The following is a 16,658-nucleotide window of genomic DNA, read 5'->3' on the forward strand; positions in this document are numbered from 1 at the left end:
AACAATATAAAACATACATTTGTACAAAGTTTGTAGTATTTTAATTATTGAATACAAATACGCCACATAAATATTTATATATTTTACCGCAAGGCCCCCAAATGCGACTTGAATATATTGACCAAATAGTCAGTTGCCATGGACAAAATCAATCATCCCAAAATTATTCTTCACTTTTACTGACGTGATTCGGAAGAGAAGTTGCATTTTTCAGTTGGTTTTTGCTCAAAATGGAATTTACATTCAAGAAGGAGCGACGCTCCTTTGGAGCCCGCGTCACATTCGAGGACAAGGATGCGGTGGTGTTCAGCGAGAATTCGAATCCGGAGCTAGTCAAGAACTACATCCTGCAGAACCCCGTGGACCGGGTGACGCAATATGCCGGACAGACCTCGCTGAGTGTGGCCAATACGGAAAGGGCCACGTACAAGAGCTCGGGGATCACACATAATGAAGGCGGGTGGCCCAAGGACATCAACATGCACGATCCGGAGCAGACGGTGCGATACAAGCGCAAAATCGAGAAGGACGAGAATTACATCACGCAGGTGATGAATCTGACCAAGCCGATGGAGCACTATATACACCAGAACAATGCGGTCAACATATATGAGAACTATTTCGAGAATCTCGATCCCGCCCCGCTGCCCGAACCGTGCAAGTCGCGGACGGTCAACGTGTACCGCGATCCCAATCCCGTCAAGGTGCCGGTGAAGCATCTGTCCTGGTCCCCGGATGGCGGCATCAAGATGGCCGTCAGCCACTGCGACATGCGGTTCCAGGGCGATAAGTCCAACCAGAAGTGCAACTCGTACATCTGGGAGGTGGAGAACCCCAACGAGCCCTTTCTCACCCTGGAGCCAAAGGTTCCCTGCGTCTGCCTGGAGTACAACCAGAAGGATCCGACCAGTCTGGTCAGCGGTATGTACAATGGCCAGGTGGCCGCCTGGGACACGCGGCACGGCAAGCATCCGGTGATGATCAGCGAACGGGAGGTGTGCCACCGGGATCCGGTCAACTCGGTGCTGTGGAACAACTCAAAAAGTGGCACCGAGTTCTTCTCCGGCGGCTCCGATGGTCAGGTGTTGTGGTGGGACACCAGGAAGCTCACCGAGCCACTGGACCGCCTGCTCATGGATCCGGTGAAGAGTGACGATCAGGATTTGTCGCGATCGTACGGCATTTCGGTGCTGGAGTATGAAACTACTATACCCACACGGTTTATGGCCGGCACGGAGATGGGAATGCTCTTCTCCTGCAATCGCAAGGGCAAGACGCCTACGGAAAAGATTCAGATACGGGTAAGTTTCTATACACTGATAAAAAACGGTAAATGGATGGTATATTTATAGTATATTATATTATATTATATTTTTATAAACTATTTTGTTTAGGATTTAAGTATATTGGATAGTCATATATATGTATGATTTAGTACTAATTTATTTGAGCTAATATAGAAAATATTAGATTTTAGATTATAAAGCTTCCATTATTATATGGCTTACAATGTTAAAATCCATTCCGAAAATACTTAAATAAAACATCAAAAATTTTAAATTTTTATAGTTAGCTCATAATAATTTGCCCCTCCCACAGATGATGTGCCACCTGGGCCCGGTGTATGCCATCACCCGGAATCCAGCCTTTGTGAAGAACTTCCTCACCGTGGGCGACTGGTGTGCCCGCATTTGGTCGGAGGATTGCCGAGAGAGCTCCATCATTTGGACCAAGAGCAGCAGCTCCATGCTGACCGATGGGGCCTGGAGCTACACCAAGTGGGTGCATATTGTTGACAAATCATTATACTTACCAAACTTTATATCCAGGGTCTCGCAGTTCTTCATCACCCGGATGGATGGGGTCATGGACACGTGGGATCTGCTCCAGCAGCAAAACGAGCCTGTCCTCACGGTCAAGGTGTGTGATGAGCCGCTCTACTGTGTCCGGACAAACGAGAACGGCAAGTTCGTCAGTTGTGGCAGCCAGTTGGGAGCCACCTTTCTCATCGAGGTCTCCGACAACATGGTGATGTCGGCCAAGAACGACAAGCCACTGCTAACTGCTGTAAGAACAAGTTAACAATCCAATCCAATAAGTAATCCAATATATCCAATATACCAATATATAGATGTTCGAGCGGGAGAACCGACGCGAGAAGATCCTGGAGGCCAAGTCCCGGGAGAGTAAGCTGAAGGTTAAGGCCAACCATGGTCAGGATCAGGCGGACAACATGATGCTCAACGGCAAGGTTAATATGGCTCCGTTCGAGGGAGCCTGCGAACAGGCCGCCGCAGAATACCATGCGGCCGTGGAACAGGAACGCCAAAGGCGACTGCCCGGCGGAAAGCGTAGGTGAACGAAGGGGTTTTTAGTTTCTTACCTTTTTCCGGGAATTCCCACTTATTTTTGTAACATCATTTCAATTACAGAGGATGCGGAGGAGGCTGATGTGTCCGAAGCAGAGAGCTCAAAGCCCTAAATCTCCGATGGAATGGTACCGTTTTCCTATAAAATGTATTAATCATGTTGTAGATATACATATTCATTTAAAATTAAAATAATTTACCTGATTTAACTCTGTTCGAAAATTACGCCGAGTTGCATGTAAGTACAATTAAAAGGTCAGCCTAATGGACTTTAAAGTTTTAAATTATCATGTGGGAAAAGTACAAATAAAAAAATTATGTATTTTGAAAACCTCCATCGTTTTGCAACACTTAAGTTTCAGTGCTGGGTGCAACAGGTTCCGTTTACAACCAGTTCCAGTTCCAATTGTGGTTCACAAGAGTGCTGACAAAATCTCCAAGTTCAGGGGACCACACAGTCCATACCTGTTAAACCACTAAGTTGAATACTAGTTCGGAACTAGTAGTTCCGATATCTTTGTGGACCATTATTATCGTTGTTTGTCCAATTAATTTTACAGGGATATAAAAAAGACAAGGCAAAGGATGGTAAATATAAAACATGGCTTTCTACAATTTTTAAAGAAAAAAAACTGCTGGATTTGTAGCTAATAAGATTTTAAAAAAAAGTTGCAAATTGGTTTGAAAGTTGCCAGAAATAGCTACGAAATTGCTAAAGTGGCAGCACTGTTCACAAGTTCACGAGCTACTGAGACCAGTCAGCTGTTGCCATTCGACATTCACACGCGGTATTGAGCAGAAATTATTAAAACGTTTATAACAGAGGACTAATAATCTGAAATTGTAAGTAAAGTATAAACAAAGCAAGGTGGACCACTCTCACAATTAAAAACAATTGGCAGCAATATACAGAAACGTAATGCAAGCAACAATTTTTCATCAGCTGTGCTGCTAGTGAAACGTGCCAGACTTACACTTAGCAGCAAATTAAAGTGTTAGGGGCGGATCATTATCTGTGCCAGTGATATAATAGTTATTGCAATCGCAAATTGTTGATTTGGTGTTAAAGTCATAGTAAGCTACAAACGATCTGTACAGAATTCGAATATTTAAAGTCGGGCAGTAAGTAAGGTCAGGTAGCTAAAGTAACCCGTTCCGTGTTGCACGGTGTGTGGCCTACGTGACTCAGAAACAGTTATCAATGGCGCAACACAAACGGAAAGTTCAGTGACCAATTTCTATGTTGTTTCTGTGCAGCAGCCAAACGCAAAACGCAACCCCTGAAATTCAGACAGCGTCTAACGTCCAACTGATAAAGGTATCGAACGATTCCAATCTCGCGGTTTGTGTATTATATTTAATATTAGTTGTTTTGTTAAAAAAGCAAATAACACGGGTACGACAAAGGCCATCCCACTCAACATATTTGTCTTTAAACGATAATATGTGTTTGTTTTAGTTTTAAACATACAAACATAGCTCGACAGTGCTGTGCTCTGAATTAATATTTATAACCCTATTAAAAATTCACATTAACTACATTTTTTCACTTCACGATTAACATTAACTAAATAATAACAAAAAAAAAGTTATAATTGAACACCAGTTTGTTCTGCTTTTTATATGGCCAATTGTTAATTCAGACCTTGGAGCCGCTCCGATTTGAAAGTGTCGGTTGGGAGGTATTTCCCCAAGGTGGGGCCGCCAACTAAGTGATTCATCCACCTGGGTTAATTATAAGAATTCGGGTTTTGCTTTTCCGGGTGACTGTAGTCCAAATGCAAGGGGCCGGTCCCCCGTCATCCCATTCCATTCCATTCAGCAGTCACGTACGCCAGATACAATACGCTGCCTGCCTTTTTGTTTATTGTTTATTTGCTGAAGCTATCACCACACAAAAAAATGGAAATCCAAATCCAAGATTTATAATAATCAAAACAATCTTGACCTTAACATGTCTCGTTTGTTTTGGTAGATTATTACTATTGCGTATTAACTTAAAAGATTTACTAACATTATGTTGATTACCAAAACTGAAAGAGTTTCATAAAATCTGAAATATAAGTCATAGTTTATAGATAATTAACTGGAATACTATGAAATTTTGTATATATAAACTTATATAGGAACATTTCAAATATATGTCCCGATTTTAATGTTTTTGAAGCTATTAGAAAGAAACAAAACAACCAAACCGAACAAAACAATTTCAACCAAGGTACTTTCGTTCTAAAAATTCAATAAAACTCTTTTTTTTTTACTGAACTAATTCTAATTTCCTACTTTTGGCTTTATACTTTTCCAGCACCATGTTGGACGTGATCCAACCGAGCAGCAACCTCCCGGCTAGCGAGAGCACCGATGTGGTGGTGGTCCGGGCCAGACCCAAGAAAGTATTTAAGCCGAAGGCGAGGATTAATCGGATTCCGCAGGAGCTGCTCGATGATCCACTGTTGCAGCAGGCCATAGACCGCCTGCCCTCGAACTACAACTTCGAGATGCACAAGACCATCTGGCGGATAAGGGAGATGAAGGCCAAGCGCGTGGCGCTGCAACTGCCGGAGGGTCTGCTGATGTACGCCATGGTTATCAGCGACATCGTGGAGCGATTCACCAGCGCGGATACCGTCATTATGGGCGATGTGACCTACGGTGCCTGCTGCGTGGACGACTATACTGCCAAGGCACTGGGAGCGGATCTGCTGGTGCACTACGGCCACAGCTGCCTCATTCCCGTGGATCAGACGTGCGGCATCAAGGTGCTGTACATTTTCGTGGACATTAAAATCGATCCTCTGCACTTCCTGGACTCCGTTAAGCTAAACTTCCGCCCGGAGGTGGGTCAGATAGCTTTGGTCAGCACCATACAGTTCGTGACCACGCTGCAGGCTGCATCGACGGAGCTAAAGGCTGCCGGCTACGATGTGATAGTTCCCCAGGCCAAGCCACTCAGTCCCGGAGAGATTCTCGGCTGCACATCGCCGCAGCTGCCAGAGACGACTAAGATGATCATTTATCTAGGAGACGGGCGTTTCCACCTGGAATCCGCAATGATTGCCAACCCGCTGCTAAAGGTAATTGCCTCATTAATAGAGTTTTAAAAATCTAGTGAATTTATTTACATTCTTCTTTTACCCTTTCAGGCCTACAAGTACGATCCATATGAGAAAAAGTTCACCATAGAGCAGTATGATCCACACGGCCATGCAGAATCTTCGCCTGGATGCTGTACAGCGAGCTAAGAAGGCCCGCCGCATCGGCATCATACTGGGAACACTCGGAAGACAGGGCAGTTCCCGGGTGCATCGATTTTTGGAGAAGCGACTGCACGCAAAGGGCATTGAGACTACCACGCTGTTGCTGTCAGAGATCTTCCCCCAGAAACTGGCACTCTTTGCGGACATTGACGCCTTTGTGCAGATTGCCTGCCCGCGACTTTCGATCGACTGGGGATCCGCCTTCAGCCAACCGCTGTTGAATCCCTACGAACTGTCCGTGGTATTGGGCGATGTCGAGTGGACGCCACACAACTCGTCGCCACGCAACAATGCCTATCCGATGGACTTCTATGCCAGTGGCAGCCTGGGACCCTGGACACCCAACTTTAAGCCACCAGCGCTGGGAGAATGCGAGAACAAACCATCGGCCGATTGCTGTGGCCGTTGCACGCGGGCGGAACTGGAGAAGGATGATTCCGGGAAAGCGGCGGCTCTGGACGATCTTCTCGACTTCAAAAAGGGATAGGGGATCTTATCTGACTCGCATTCAACTGCCCACAGAGCCCTCCATCTCAAGCGATCAGCCATGGTCGTCTGCCAAAATATAATGCTTAAATACTAATTTAGTTAGTACAAATTTGGTTTTAAAGTTCTTTTAGGTAATTTTTGTGTTCATCACAGATAGTTTTATGATTTCTACGTTCGCAATATCGAACTTTAGCTTAGTTACTAGCTATATTTTCAACAGAGATGCAATTGTTATAGTAACAGCAACAATGAACACAATATATATAACATTAAATAATGTTTCAAAAGACCAATTGAGTATTTAAATACAAAAAGGCTTTTTAGATATATTTTATTTAAACCTACATGTTTTAAATTCGTTTTTTTTCGGTGGCCAAAGTGTGAAGTTGGGAATAATTTTTAAACCTATATTATAGCTTTTTAAATCTCTAAAATATAAGGGTTTACCGTCTCAGAACAGGTCGATATAGACTTTCGATTTCTTGTCTATATGAAAATATAAAAAGTAATCGTATATAAAAATGAAATAGAAATCCCTCTAATTTTGTGCTTGATCAAGAATTCCTATAGCTATTCCTATTCCTTTTTAAAGATTAAATTACCAAGTTGAACATTTTAAAATTTATTTTTATCATTTTTTGGGAATAAGAACTGACAGAATAATTATAATTATTTTTTTTTAAGTTTTGTAAATTTTATTTTATTGCAAGAATATCACGTATATTTGAAATATATACAATTTCTTTAAAATGTTTTCTAAATTATATACAATTGGACTGAAATTTGGGCTATAATTTTTCTAAATAGTTGGCTATAAATTGGTTCTTTATACATTGGGTCTATTGAATTGGCTAAAAATTTCATAAGGTATATATATACAATTGCACTACTTAGATTAAATTGGCTAACTAGTTACATATATACAATTTGATGACATATATACAATTTTGTTGTACATGTATATACAATTGAATAGGATATTAACTAACATTTACAATTGATCTATAGAATTAACTAGAATTTACAATACAATTGTCTAAATTCGGCTAATTTGCTGACACTACAAGCGATGAATGATTGAAATTTTGTAGTTGGGCCCAGGGTGTGCTCAATTTGAAGGTCTTGTCGTCTGATCCTCAGGTCTTGCAAAGATCCAGAGACGGATCCGTCGAGCTCCGCCAGATGGATGTTGTCGATCGGAGGACATCACTTGCAGTGCAGGTCGACTCCCAGTCGACCACTGGTTTTTATACTCCTCCAGGTAGGCAAAATAGGGAATATTGCAGGATAAGATAAGGGACATTTTGCCTGCTCTAATGATTTTGACCTTGGCGAAAATTGCCGCACCGCGATTACCCAAAAATTTCTTGGAAATATAAACACGAACTCCTTGAAAATAATTTAAGTACCCGCTGATTTGTGGAAAGTGCTTAAGTTGGTAGAAAGAAGAAAAGGTGTGCGTAAGTAGGTAGCAAAAATTGTTTCCGAAAATTTTCCAAAGACTTGGCGTCTGCACGCCATATGTAAATTAAATGTTTAATTTTAAATTTATTTATTCTTTAACTAAAAAAAAATATGTATGCTAAAAAGACTTTACAAAGGGAACATTTTAAGCTAGAAAACAAAATCAATTAATTAAGTTATTCTTATGACATCGATTTATGCAAAATATTTATGAATCAACAGAAAAATATTCCGCATTACAATTTTAATATATGAATAGTCAGTCAAGATTTTAAAGTTTCGTGTTTTGTCGCATTCATCTGAACAGTCTTTCCATTTCAGAATGGACATTTTGTTGTAGTAAAAATTCCATCCTTGTCATATTCTACATGAATTTTAATCCTAGGGATTCCTCTTAAAAATATTAACACAATTTGAAGAGATGCTCAAACACTTCAAATATTTTTCGATGCTGCTTTTCAAATAGAGTTGAAGTTTCTTTTCAGAGTTTTTTGGACTTCTGATCTTTGAATAGTTGCCTTGAGGTTTCGAATTTCTTGCGTTAGCTTTTTGCGTTCGTCTTTGAGAAAAAATACCTCGCGTTTTAGGGAACACCTGGGGGTATTTCAATTTTAACAAAATATTTAACATTATATAATAAACACATCTTACACTTCATGTTCCAAGTGCTTTACATAGTTGTCGCCTTCCGAATCAATTATCTCCACATGGTCCTTGGCATTCGATTGCGGATTTAGGGGATCCAGAATTTCTACTTCCAAATGCCTGTGATCTTGAAGACTGTCGTCATCTTTAGATTGTTGGGAGGACGTACTTCTTCCAGATTCACCGATCAGTTCTACAATTTCATTGTAAACGCTGGAGGAACTTTCTTCCAATTCCTCAAAATCATTAGCAATATCACATAGTTGGATTTCTATGGTTTCTTGGATATTTGAAAATTGTGGTTCTTCCTGGTAGAATTCGGTGACGCTGTTGGAATTCTTCGAAGAATCATTTGTACAGCGTTTTTTGGTTCTCCCACGCTTTTCTTTGGCCGCCTTTTGGGGTCTATTTACACTAGGAATTGAGCCGGACTTAAGTTTGGTTGGATTTTTCCGGGTGAAGCCAAGTTCAAACTGCATATTCCGCTCAAAGTCCTCGGGTGCAAAATGCTCATTGCAGATGCAGGCTGTTAAAAAATAATAATTGTTTACTTTTTGTACATACATAGTTGTTGGTCGATATTATTGACCAGTAACGGTGTTTATTCTATCCCGCTGGCAGAAATCTATCCATTGTTGAAGGAGCAGCTCTTCTTTGGGGAAATGAAAGTATCGCCATTTCTTTCTATTCGAGTTGCGATTATTATTTCCGCAATTATTAACAGCGCAGCGCATTTAATATAAAATTATTAATTGAAAAGTAAACAAACAGCTGATTGCACTGTGTTAAACGTTTGGTGGTTTGAAACTTGGTTAGACGGATAACGGATAGCTTTATCCGGCCAGTAAATTGTTGTTTTTTAAACAACTATATTTCGCGATTTCGAACACTGAATAATCAGCTGCTCTTCTGTTTTAATCTCTCATTGGTTTGTTTTGATTTTCGTGGCAAATTTTTGGTATTATGTTGAAGAGCAGCAATATAAATAGGTAAATAGAATAAAACTGTGATTTATTAAATGTATAGCTCTTGAAATCTTTTCCCTAAGCGTCCTCAATGAGCTCCCCAATCAGTCAGTTCAATCATCCTCCAGTTCTAATGAAAATCCAAAACAGGATGCGGAAACTTGTTGCTCCTCCAAGGACCAGGATGTCATGGGCAGTCTAGCCGCCTTGCAATTATCCGCCGGGGTACTCCAAATAGCTGAACCTCCTTTGGAACATGTGCGTGGACAGCTCAGGGAGCTGATGTAGGTACTTTGGTTCGGAGTCCAAGATCACTTCATGATTAACTAATTTTTAGTGGAAGGCAAAACAAAATATACATTGACTTGTCCAAGGAGAAATACAAGCTGGACTGCAGCGAAGTGGCCAAACTGAACGACATGGTAAGCCTATAAAATTCGTAAAGATTTAAAAAATCATAATAAGTACTGAGTTCTTACAACTTTCTCCTGACATCGCTGATTTTTTGATTCAGTTCCTTAAGATCTTATTTTCCAAAAGAAACTTTGATGCATAAAGTAATATTTTCCTCACTGAAAAACAAACTCCTTGTACTTTAACAAATATCAATATTGTGTAATAATTTATTTTTAATAAATATTCATAATTCAAAAATAAACACCTTGATCAGGAACCATGATTGTCCAATATACAGGAATGTTCCAGGTATGATCAAAGGTTTCCGCAAAACATCAGTTTCATGTCGATGTTACAAATAAAATACATATTAAAGCAATTAGGCACAATACCATGACAAAGGCTCTAATGTAAGGAACTTCAGCTGAGGTTGGTTACAAATCTTATCAGTGGGTGCCATTAAATGTCTGTTATCACAATCTAATCTTAAGAAAAACAAAAAAGTAACAGCCCTTACCAAATACAAAGTAACTGGCTATATTATCATTTCCATTTATGTAGATGAGTGATGTGAAGCGATACAAAGAAAAATTGACAAAGATCAAGAAAGAAATGCAGGGCGTCTACCAGCGAACCAAGGAGTTGAAGGTGAGAAATGATTTAAATGGTTAGGAAGAAACGAAACCCATAATAAAACAGTAAAGAAAGTAATAAAAAATAAAACCCGATTTTGATTAAAACGTTTATTAGCTATGAATTGCTGATTACAGAAACGAGCCGCAAACGTGGCGACCTGCAAGCAGCGTGACTACCAGCGGAAACTCGACAGGCAACAGCACGAAGAGTCCCTCATCGGCAGCCAGTAGACGCACTGGGTCGGATCTTTACCAGATCTCGGATTTTACAAGCCTCTGCACCCTGTAAAGGCGCATTTACATTGGGATTTCCGTTAACAACTAGCTAACTACTTAACACAGATAACAGTTGAACAAAAGTTAAACCATTTGGATACATATGTAATAATAATAATTGTATATGTTATAAGAGTTGGCTATCGTATGCCTGCGATAAGTCGGAACGCATTACATTGTATATTGTGTATAGTTAAGTAAATACTTAAGAGATTTTGCAGAAAAATAGAGCCACATGCACTCGGAGTAAGGATATCCAATGACTACGATACACTTAGCTACAAATGTTATTTATAAGTATACAAATACGTAAGTGTAACATTAAGATGGTGTGGAGAAGCAATAGTTGAACAATCACAGCGCTAAGGCAGCGGCTTATATAAACAATAATTGACATGCAAACAACCGGCTGCACTTGGAGTTCTACAAATAATTAAATTCTCAAATTGAATTCAAAGGTAAATGAAGAAGAGATTCGCCTACGCGGCATGCACGTACATCGGTGGCAATGTGTGGGAGTGTGGGGTTACTAGTATAAGTTACTACTTAATTAAAGCACGTTTACAATACAGGTAGTAGGTAATAGTACACCGATTCAACATGCGCTTCGAGAGAATAAAGATGTTGAAGTGCAGCATTCAGTTGAACAGTAGAAGCGAGGCCTCTTGTCGCTGTTGCTGGTTCGTTGGTGACTGTTGGTGTTTGGTGGTGTGGGTGGTGATGCGGTCAAACCAAATTTAGCTAACTCTACTATACTCCTGATCATTCAGCATGTGCATTGCATCTGTCGGTGCGAAATACTTGACAGTGCCTAAAAATATTCAGAAGAGTTAGTCAAACATTTTAGTATAATTTTTAAAATCAATAAATAAATAAATTTTAGTACACTTTTTAAAATCAATAAATAAATAAATGAACGCTATGAGTTGGGCGTTTGAGATTTCCCCCACTTTGAATACAAACTAAAATTTCAATAAAGTTTTGTAATTTAAATAAAAAAGAGCCAACTCTTAAAAAAAAAAACATTATTTAAAAATATAAATATTCTTTACTTTGTTTAATTTTATCATTTCATACGTTTCCACTTAAATCGATTATTTGTAAATATTAAAAGCTTCGGCGATATGAACACTCATTTTATTTTTTTAAAATCAGTTCACTTATGTACATTTAAATTAAATAAAAAAGAAGTTATATGACTAAGATTATCGTCGTTTCTGTTCTGTATTCAAAAACTTAAACAAGTTTACTTAATCAGGCGGTAGTATTTTAAATTCATTTTGAGCTATTGGCGTCTGCTTTCAGTAGTTAATTGTCAAAAAGTCTAAAATAAAAACTATGGCAGATGTGATAAGTGATAATAATATCAGTGTTATGGCTCATGGCATTTTAAGCACCATTGCCATACAGGGGTTGTATCTATCTACACTGTATTTTAGTATGTAAATACTATTTTAAATTCATGAAGCTAGCCTTTTGCCAGAGTTATTGAAAATGCTTCCATACAAAAAGAGTTTAAAAAAATTCTGAAGAGAGAATCAACTTAAGTCGACTTCACGGAACCCGTCTCTATCTTTATCGTCAGTATTTTTAGGCTTGGCAGTCTCCAAGGATGCAGAGGCTGAGGCAGTGGCGGAGGCGGAAGAGACCCTACCCTTACCATTTTCGTCAATGTTGGTGCTGCGCTGCAGGTATAGTTGAATGGACACGTGAATCACGAAGATAATGAAGGCGCCTATTCCAAAGATCTCAAAGGTGGTGCGTGCAGTGACAGACTCAAAGAGCAGTCCTCCAATCAGACTGCCCATGGAGACACCAACACCCTCGAAAATCGCTCCAACCAAACTCTGAATCGAGAAAATATGAATTAAATAATTGCATCTCCTTTTCAAAATCATACAACCCACCTGCATGGTAGCCTCAGTTCCAGGCGGTGCCACAATGCTCGCATAGGAGGCCATTGTGGCATAAAACAGCCCGAAGGTCACGCCATTCATCAGCTCAATGGGCAGGATGTACCAGGGGTTCTGCAGCATCGAGTACAGAATAAATCTCACTCCAAAACCGAAAAGCACCATACTCATGGCATTTATATGCCCAATCTTCTTAAGGATCCAACCGGACAGAAAGAAAAAGGGAAGCTCGCCGCCGAAACACTGGATCCCCATGACCAATCCCTCCAAAGTCTTAATCGAGCTGTCACATCCCTCGAACGCCTTGTCTAGCTGCTCTAGATAGATGAACAGGAAGTTCCAGATCAGAGCAGTTCCAAGTCCAATGGCCACGCACCACAGAAAGAAAATGACGCAGCGCAGCGAGAGGAACATCTGACCAACATCCTTCACAATGTTGGAAGACAAATGTGTCTGTGTGTGCTGTAAAATAAAATAACGCAATTATAAAGTCTGTTTATGGGTTCAACTTTGAGAAATTGAGCAAGCGGTTTTTAATATACTCACCCTCAGCTTGGATGAGGCGAACACATCGAATCCCATGATAATCAGAGCCATCCAGAAAACGGCCGTGTAGTTCTTGTCCACCTCTCCCACGGACATGTGATCCACAAGGACGCCGGCCAACAGGGCGAACACTCCCCAGCCAAGGGAGCCGCACAGGCGCTGCTTGCCGTACAGGTGATGACGATCCCCCAGGATGCCAAAGCAGATGGCGTCTCCGATGCTGACCACCACAGCCATGCCGACCCAGCTGAAGATGAGCAGGCCGAAGAAGAGCCAAAACTTCGGCATGGACATGGCACTGCTGGTGTTGATCACCGCACTCTCCGCCAGCTGATCCTTGAGGTAAGCCTCTTGGCAGTCCATGGTGCAATTGGCTTTGAAGTACTCCTTGCTCGCCGGACAATTGAACGTGACATTCTGGCCCGCAATCTGGCCTCGGTCATGGGGCACCATAAAGAACATGCAACGCTTGTCGTCCACGATGTCCTGCATGTTGATGCCGGTTCCAAAGTCCATGTGGGAGTTGGTGCGATTGGCGGCGCAGTTGTCTGTCTTGTTTTGCAGCCAGTCCTGGCACACAATGTCCCACATGAAGGGCTGCGCCTCGCAGTTAAGATGACACTTCAGCGACCGATTTCCGTAGTACTGCTCAAGATTCTTTTCGACACACTCGCCGTACTCGGAGCAGAATCTCACGCTGGAGACACCCGCGTGGCAGTGGAACTCCACCTTGGGAAGCGGCTTCTCCATGCCCGGCACGAACATGATCAGAAAGAAGGCGATGCCCGTGAGCACTTGGCCACCAAGGAATAGCGATCTGTGGCGGTGGTACCTTCAAAGGGATGGAAAAGTATTTTCATTATTATCGAATGCTTTCAGTGACTTAGAAAAGGGTTAAATTAACTAATTATCCAACAAAATGATGTTCGTCTTTAGTACTGATATTCAAAATTGACGTATGTAAATTACTTAATTATTTTTTATATCATTGAATGCAAGTAAAAACAAAAATATGGCCGTGGATATCTATCTAATCGGTTTGCCGTACCAACAATCTATCAAAAGCTAAAAATAATTGTGGGCTCAGTGAGCATTGGTCGTATATTTATTTTAATTGATACTTTAATTCAATAGAAATATTAAGCTAAGTTAGCCGAAAATAGACGCCCAATTTAAAGCAGTCTTTATTTAAAGTCCAATAAAACTATTGTTTTAATCAGTTAATAAACTGTTCTGTCTTTTTTAAATGTAAATAAATAAATGTTTGAGCCACTAATATGTATAGGGAAACTCATCAACAATTTTCATTAGACTAAAAGAAAATTTATCAAGTTTCTTGGAACTTGTAAAACGTTTTCAGATGGTTAAAAATTCAACTGTGATACAATGATAAGATATGGAAAATGTTCACGACTTGAAATTTCAAGCTCCATAAATGTAGGATTGTGTAAGGTCAATAGAACTAAACTAAATACTAATATATTTACACAGATTAGTTAGATTATCTCACCGGTCTGCAATGTAGCCGAAAAGAGGCTTCGCCAGCATTCCGATGATGGGCAGAATCATATACATGGTGCCCACAACCGCGGGGGAGTATCCCAGCTGTCCGGCCAGAGTCGGCATAAAGGGGACGACGGGAGCGGTACCTAGATAATAAAGCAGAAAACAACACTTGATTATCTTACAGATGCGTTAGAGCTGATAAGCGGGTGAACGAGTGGGTGGAGATATGCAAATGGGCAGTTAAACATGACAATCAGTACAAATGTATGTCTAGTTGTGGGTGTTTCTCCCTCACCGATAAGCGAAGTCAACCGCAAACAAGTGGAATTAGGCATCGTCTACTCGCTTCTAAGTAGAACTTATTGTTAATTGAAAAAGAAAGAAAAAGTAAGCTTTAATTGCTGAAAGTGTTTTGGCTGTCGCCACGTATTAACTTTTGATGAGTTTCGGGGAGCGGCAGGTCACTGGGCCGTTAGTTGAGGCTGTCACTAAATGTATTTTCTTTACCTTTAGCTTTGCCCACATTCAAAATTAAATTACGTTGAGAGCCTCTCGTTCGTCACTTTGAAAACGGTTAAGTCATGGTATAAACAACTTTGGAAAAACCTTATCTCACGTTTTTGTTAGCATCTCCAACAATACCCTACTTTATAACATAATCATCCTCTCAATAAAAGTAAGCAAATAGACAAAGTGCAAGCTAACATCAGGACAGAAATTACCTTCTTAATATTAGGATTTCTTTAATAATATATAATATAATAATAATTTTGACAACTTAAAGATTTATTGCCATTGGGCTTATCTGAACTAAACCAAAATGCAATGTGAGTCAATTCCACCAATAAACGTCAGATTGGGAATTGTATAATTAGGTTTCCATGCCGCATAAACTCAAATAAAGTGTTCAATTAATGAGAACCTAGACATTGCCGATCAGAATTTTGCATTCCCATTTATTCTTCGATGGATATGCTATCCATGACCAAAGCAATGTACATATAAATTGGGTATTTAATATTTTAAATTTATTTACTTTTATAAAAAAAAATAATTCAAACTAAAATAGTGTTTAACAACATAATTAATTAAAGATCCATATAAGAAATAAGGAAATTATTAGCAAAGCTACGGTTAAATTGCTTTTTTTCATCGTAGCTCGAATCGGCTTGCATAAGCTTATCGCTGGTTTATTGGACTTTCTGTCCGGTGCAGCTATGTACATATATAGTGTTCTATGTTCTCTGTTCTATTACTTTCTTATCGCTGAACGTAATGTAAGCATTCCGAGTGACGAAATCGAAGCCGGGATCGAAAGTTCGCCATTAGTAACACATAATTTAACCTTTGGCACGTGCGTGCGTCTAAAAGCGGGAGAAGCTTATCGGCTGATGTAAGCGATGCGCGGTACTTAAAATAATGGGTTTCTGGGGGTGTGTTCGGGGGGAGTTACTTACCGGCATTGAAGAGAAAGTAGTGCGCCTTCATGGGCAGCAGCTCCTTATCGATGGTGGCCTTCATTTTGCCGTAATTACGTTGACCCGCGCGGAAAAGATCAATACTAATTGCGTTTTATCGGTGCTAAATACGCCCGTTTTCCAGTTCATTCACAAAAAATGCAAAGAAAAGCAAAAAGAGCATGTGTTCAACTCACACATGCAAACTCGTGTGCATGCAGGTGCCGTTATATGCATGTGTGTGTACCCCGGGATCACGTTTCTCTTCCAATTGGAATTCGGTGCAACGGCAATATTTGTTTTTGGAAGAATCAACACATTTCGCTCGTCGGGTAATTAGAACGCTTGGCAAGTGCTCGCATTTTTAGCTTAAATTAACAGAACGCAAAATGTAATCCACGGAAATCGGAGGCGCTCCGGCTATACGAGCATCCAAAACACGACTGATTCTGATTGGAGCCGCTGGCGCTTCGTTTGTTGTGCCATCAGATTAAAACCATGTTCGGTTTTATTAGCACCGCTGAAACAAACTTAAAAATAAACGTAAGTCGCCGACTCAGCTGATTAAACGCTGTAGGGATGGGAGAAAGTCGAGCTAGAGATGGCAATCGATAGGCCAGTGCTTTATCGAAATCAGCGAAATATTTAAAACAAAATTGAAGGGGTTATATACATATAGAAGGCCGAAAAAAAAAACGTATTTTGGAATTTATTTTCTGAGAAAACTATAAAATTTAACT

General features: G+C 40.3%; 5 protein-coding genes and 1 long non-coding RNA gene across 11 annotated transcripts; 3 read left to right on the forward strand and 3 right to left on the reverse strand.

Annotated features, from left to right (window-relative positions):
- Positions 1-88: 88 nt before the first annotated feature.
- On the forward strand, positions 89-4,581 carry LOC128257461 (dynein intermediate chain 3, ciliary). 2 transcript variants are annotated; one of them, XM_052988479.1, is made up of 6 exons: positions 89-1,301; positions 1,600-1,778; positions 1,830-2,067; positions 2,132-2,351; positions 2,433-2,517; positions 4,013-4,581. In XM_052988479.1, the coding sequence occupies exons 1-5, from the start codon at positions 231-233 to the stop codon at positions 2,480-2,482; spliced, it is 1,758 nt and encodes a 585-aa protein (XP_052844439.1). In that variant the 5' UTR covers positions 89-230; the 3' UTR covers positions 2,483-2,517; positions 4,013-4,581. The 2 variants fall into 2 exon arrangements, with proteins under 2 accessions (XP_052844439.1, XP_052844440.1); XM_052988480.1 differs by lacking the exon at positions 4,013-4,581 and having other exon boundaries at positions 2,132-2,355; positions 2,433-2,503.
- On the reverse strand, positions 1,168-4,124 carry LOC128257463 (uncharacterized). 3 transcript variants are annotated; one of them, XR_008267871.1, is made up of 5 exons: positions 3,841-4,124; positions 2,570-2,884; positions 2,384-2,508; positions 1,814-2,065; positions 1,168-1,278 (listed from the first exon to the last, which is right to left on the reverse strand). It is a non-coding gene; the product is annotated as an uncharacterized LOC128257463 (long non-coding RNA). The 3 variants fall into 3 exon arrangements; XR_008267873.1 differs by lacking the exon at positions 1,168-1,278 and adding an exon at positions 2,122-2,191 and having other exon boundaries at positions 1,931-2,062; XR_008267872.1 differs by lacking the exon at positions 1,168-1,278 and adding an exon at positions 2,122-2,191 and having other exon boundaries at positions 1,936-2,065.
- LOC128257462 (2-(3-amino-3-carboxypropyl)histidine synthase subunit 1) lies at positions 3,472-6,459 on the forward strand. The gene is given in 4 exon segments (XM_052988481.1): positions 3,472-3,765; positions 4,675-5,443; positions 5,513-5,563; positions 5,565-6,459. Coding segments are annotated over 3 exon segments (1,365 nt in total). The 5' UTR covers positions 3,472-3,765; positions 4,675-4,678; the 3' UTR covers positions 6,114-6,459.
- Positions 6,460-7,750: 1,291 nt separating this feature from the next.
- On the reverse strand, positions 7,751-9,035 carry LOC128257101 (uncharacterized). Its single transcript, XM_052987928.1, has 3 exons — positions 8,814-9,035; positions 8,231-8,750; positions 7,751-8,173 (listed from the first exon to the last, which is right to left on the reverse strand). Exons 1-3 carry the CDS (start codon positions 8,956-8,958, stop codon positions 8,038-8,040), a joined length of 801 nt encoding a protein of 266 aa, XP_052843888.1. The 5' UTR covers positions 8,959-9,035; the 3' UTR covers positions 7,751-8,037.
- A 53-nt stretch (positions 9,036-9,088) lies between these two features.
- Positions 9,089-11,090, forward strand: LOC128257104 (biogenesis of lysosome-related organelles complex 1 subunit 6). 2 transcript variants are annotated; one of them, XM_052987937.1, is made up of 5 exons: positions 9,089-9,213; positions 9,273-9,473; positions 9,527-9,611; positions 10,147-10,233; positions 10,336-11,090. In XM_052987937.1, the coding sequence occupies exons 1-5, from the start codon at positions 9,188-9,190 to the stop codon at positions 10,339-10,341; spliced, it is 405 nt and encodes a 134-aa protein (XP_052843897.1). In that variant the 5' UTR covers positions 9,089-9,187; the 3' UTR covers positions 10,342-11,090. The 2 variants fall into 2 exon arrangements, with proteins under 2 accessions (XP_052843897.1, XP_052843896.1); XM_052987936.1 differs by having other exon boundaries at positions 10,356-11,090.
- Positions 11,091-11,146: 56 nt separating this feature from the next.
- LOC128257088 (major facilitator superfamily domain-containing protein 6-B) lies at positions 11,147-16,499 on the reverse strand. Of its 2 annotated transcripts, XM_052987909.1 has the most exons (6): positions 15,919-16,498; positions 14,466-14,604; positions 12,956-13,787; positions 12,404-12,871; positions 12,157-12,343; positions 11,147-11,307 (listed from the first exon to the last, which is right to left on the reverse strand). In XM_052987909.1, exons 1-6 carry the CDS (start codon positions 15,980-15,982, stop codon positions 11,234-11,236), a joined length of 1,764 nt encoding a protein of 587 aa, XP_052843869.1. In that variant the 5' UTR covers positions 15,983-16,498; the 3' UTR covers positions 11,147-11,233. The 2 variants fall into 2 exon arrangements, with proteins under 2 accessions (XP_052843869.1, XP_052843868.1); XM_052987908.1 differs by lacking the exon at positions 11,147-11,307 and having other exon boundaries at positions 11,600-12,343; positions 15,919-16,499.
- Between the last annotated feature and the right edge of the window lie 159 nt (positions 16,500-16,658).

The sequence above is a fragment of the Drosophila gunungcola genome, assembly GCF_025200985.1.
Source record: "Drosophila gunungcola strain Sukarami chromosome 3L unlocalized genomic scaffold, Dgunungcola_SK_2 000002F, whole genome shotgun sequence".
NCBI classification, from domain to species: domain Eukaryota; kingdom Metazoa; phylum Arthropoda; class Insecta; order Diptera; family Drosophilidae; genus Drosophila; species Drosophila gunungcola.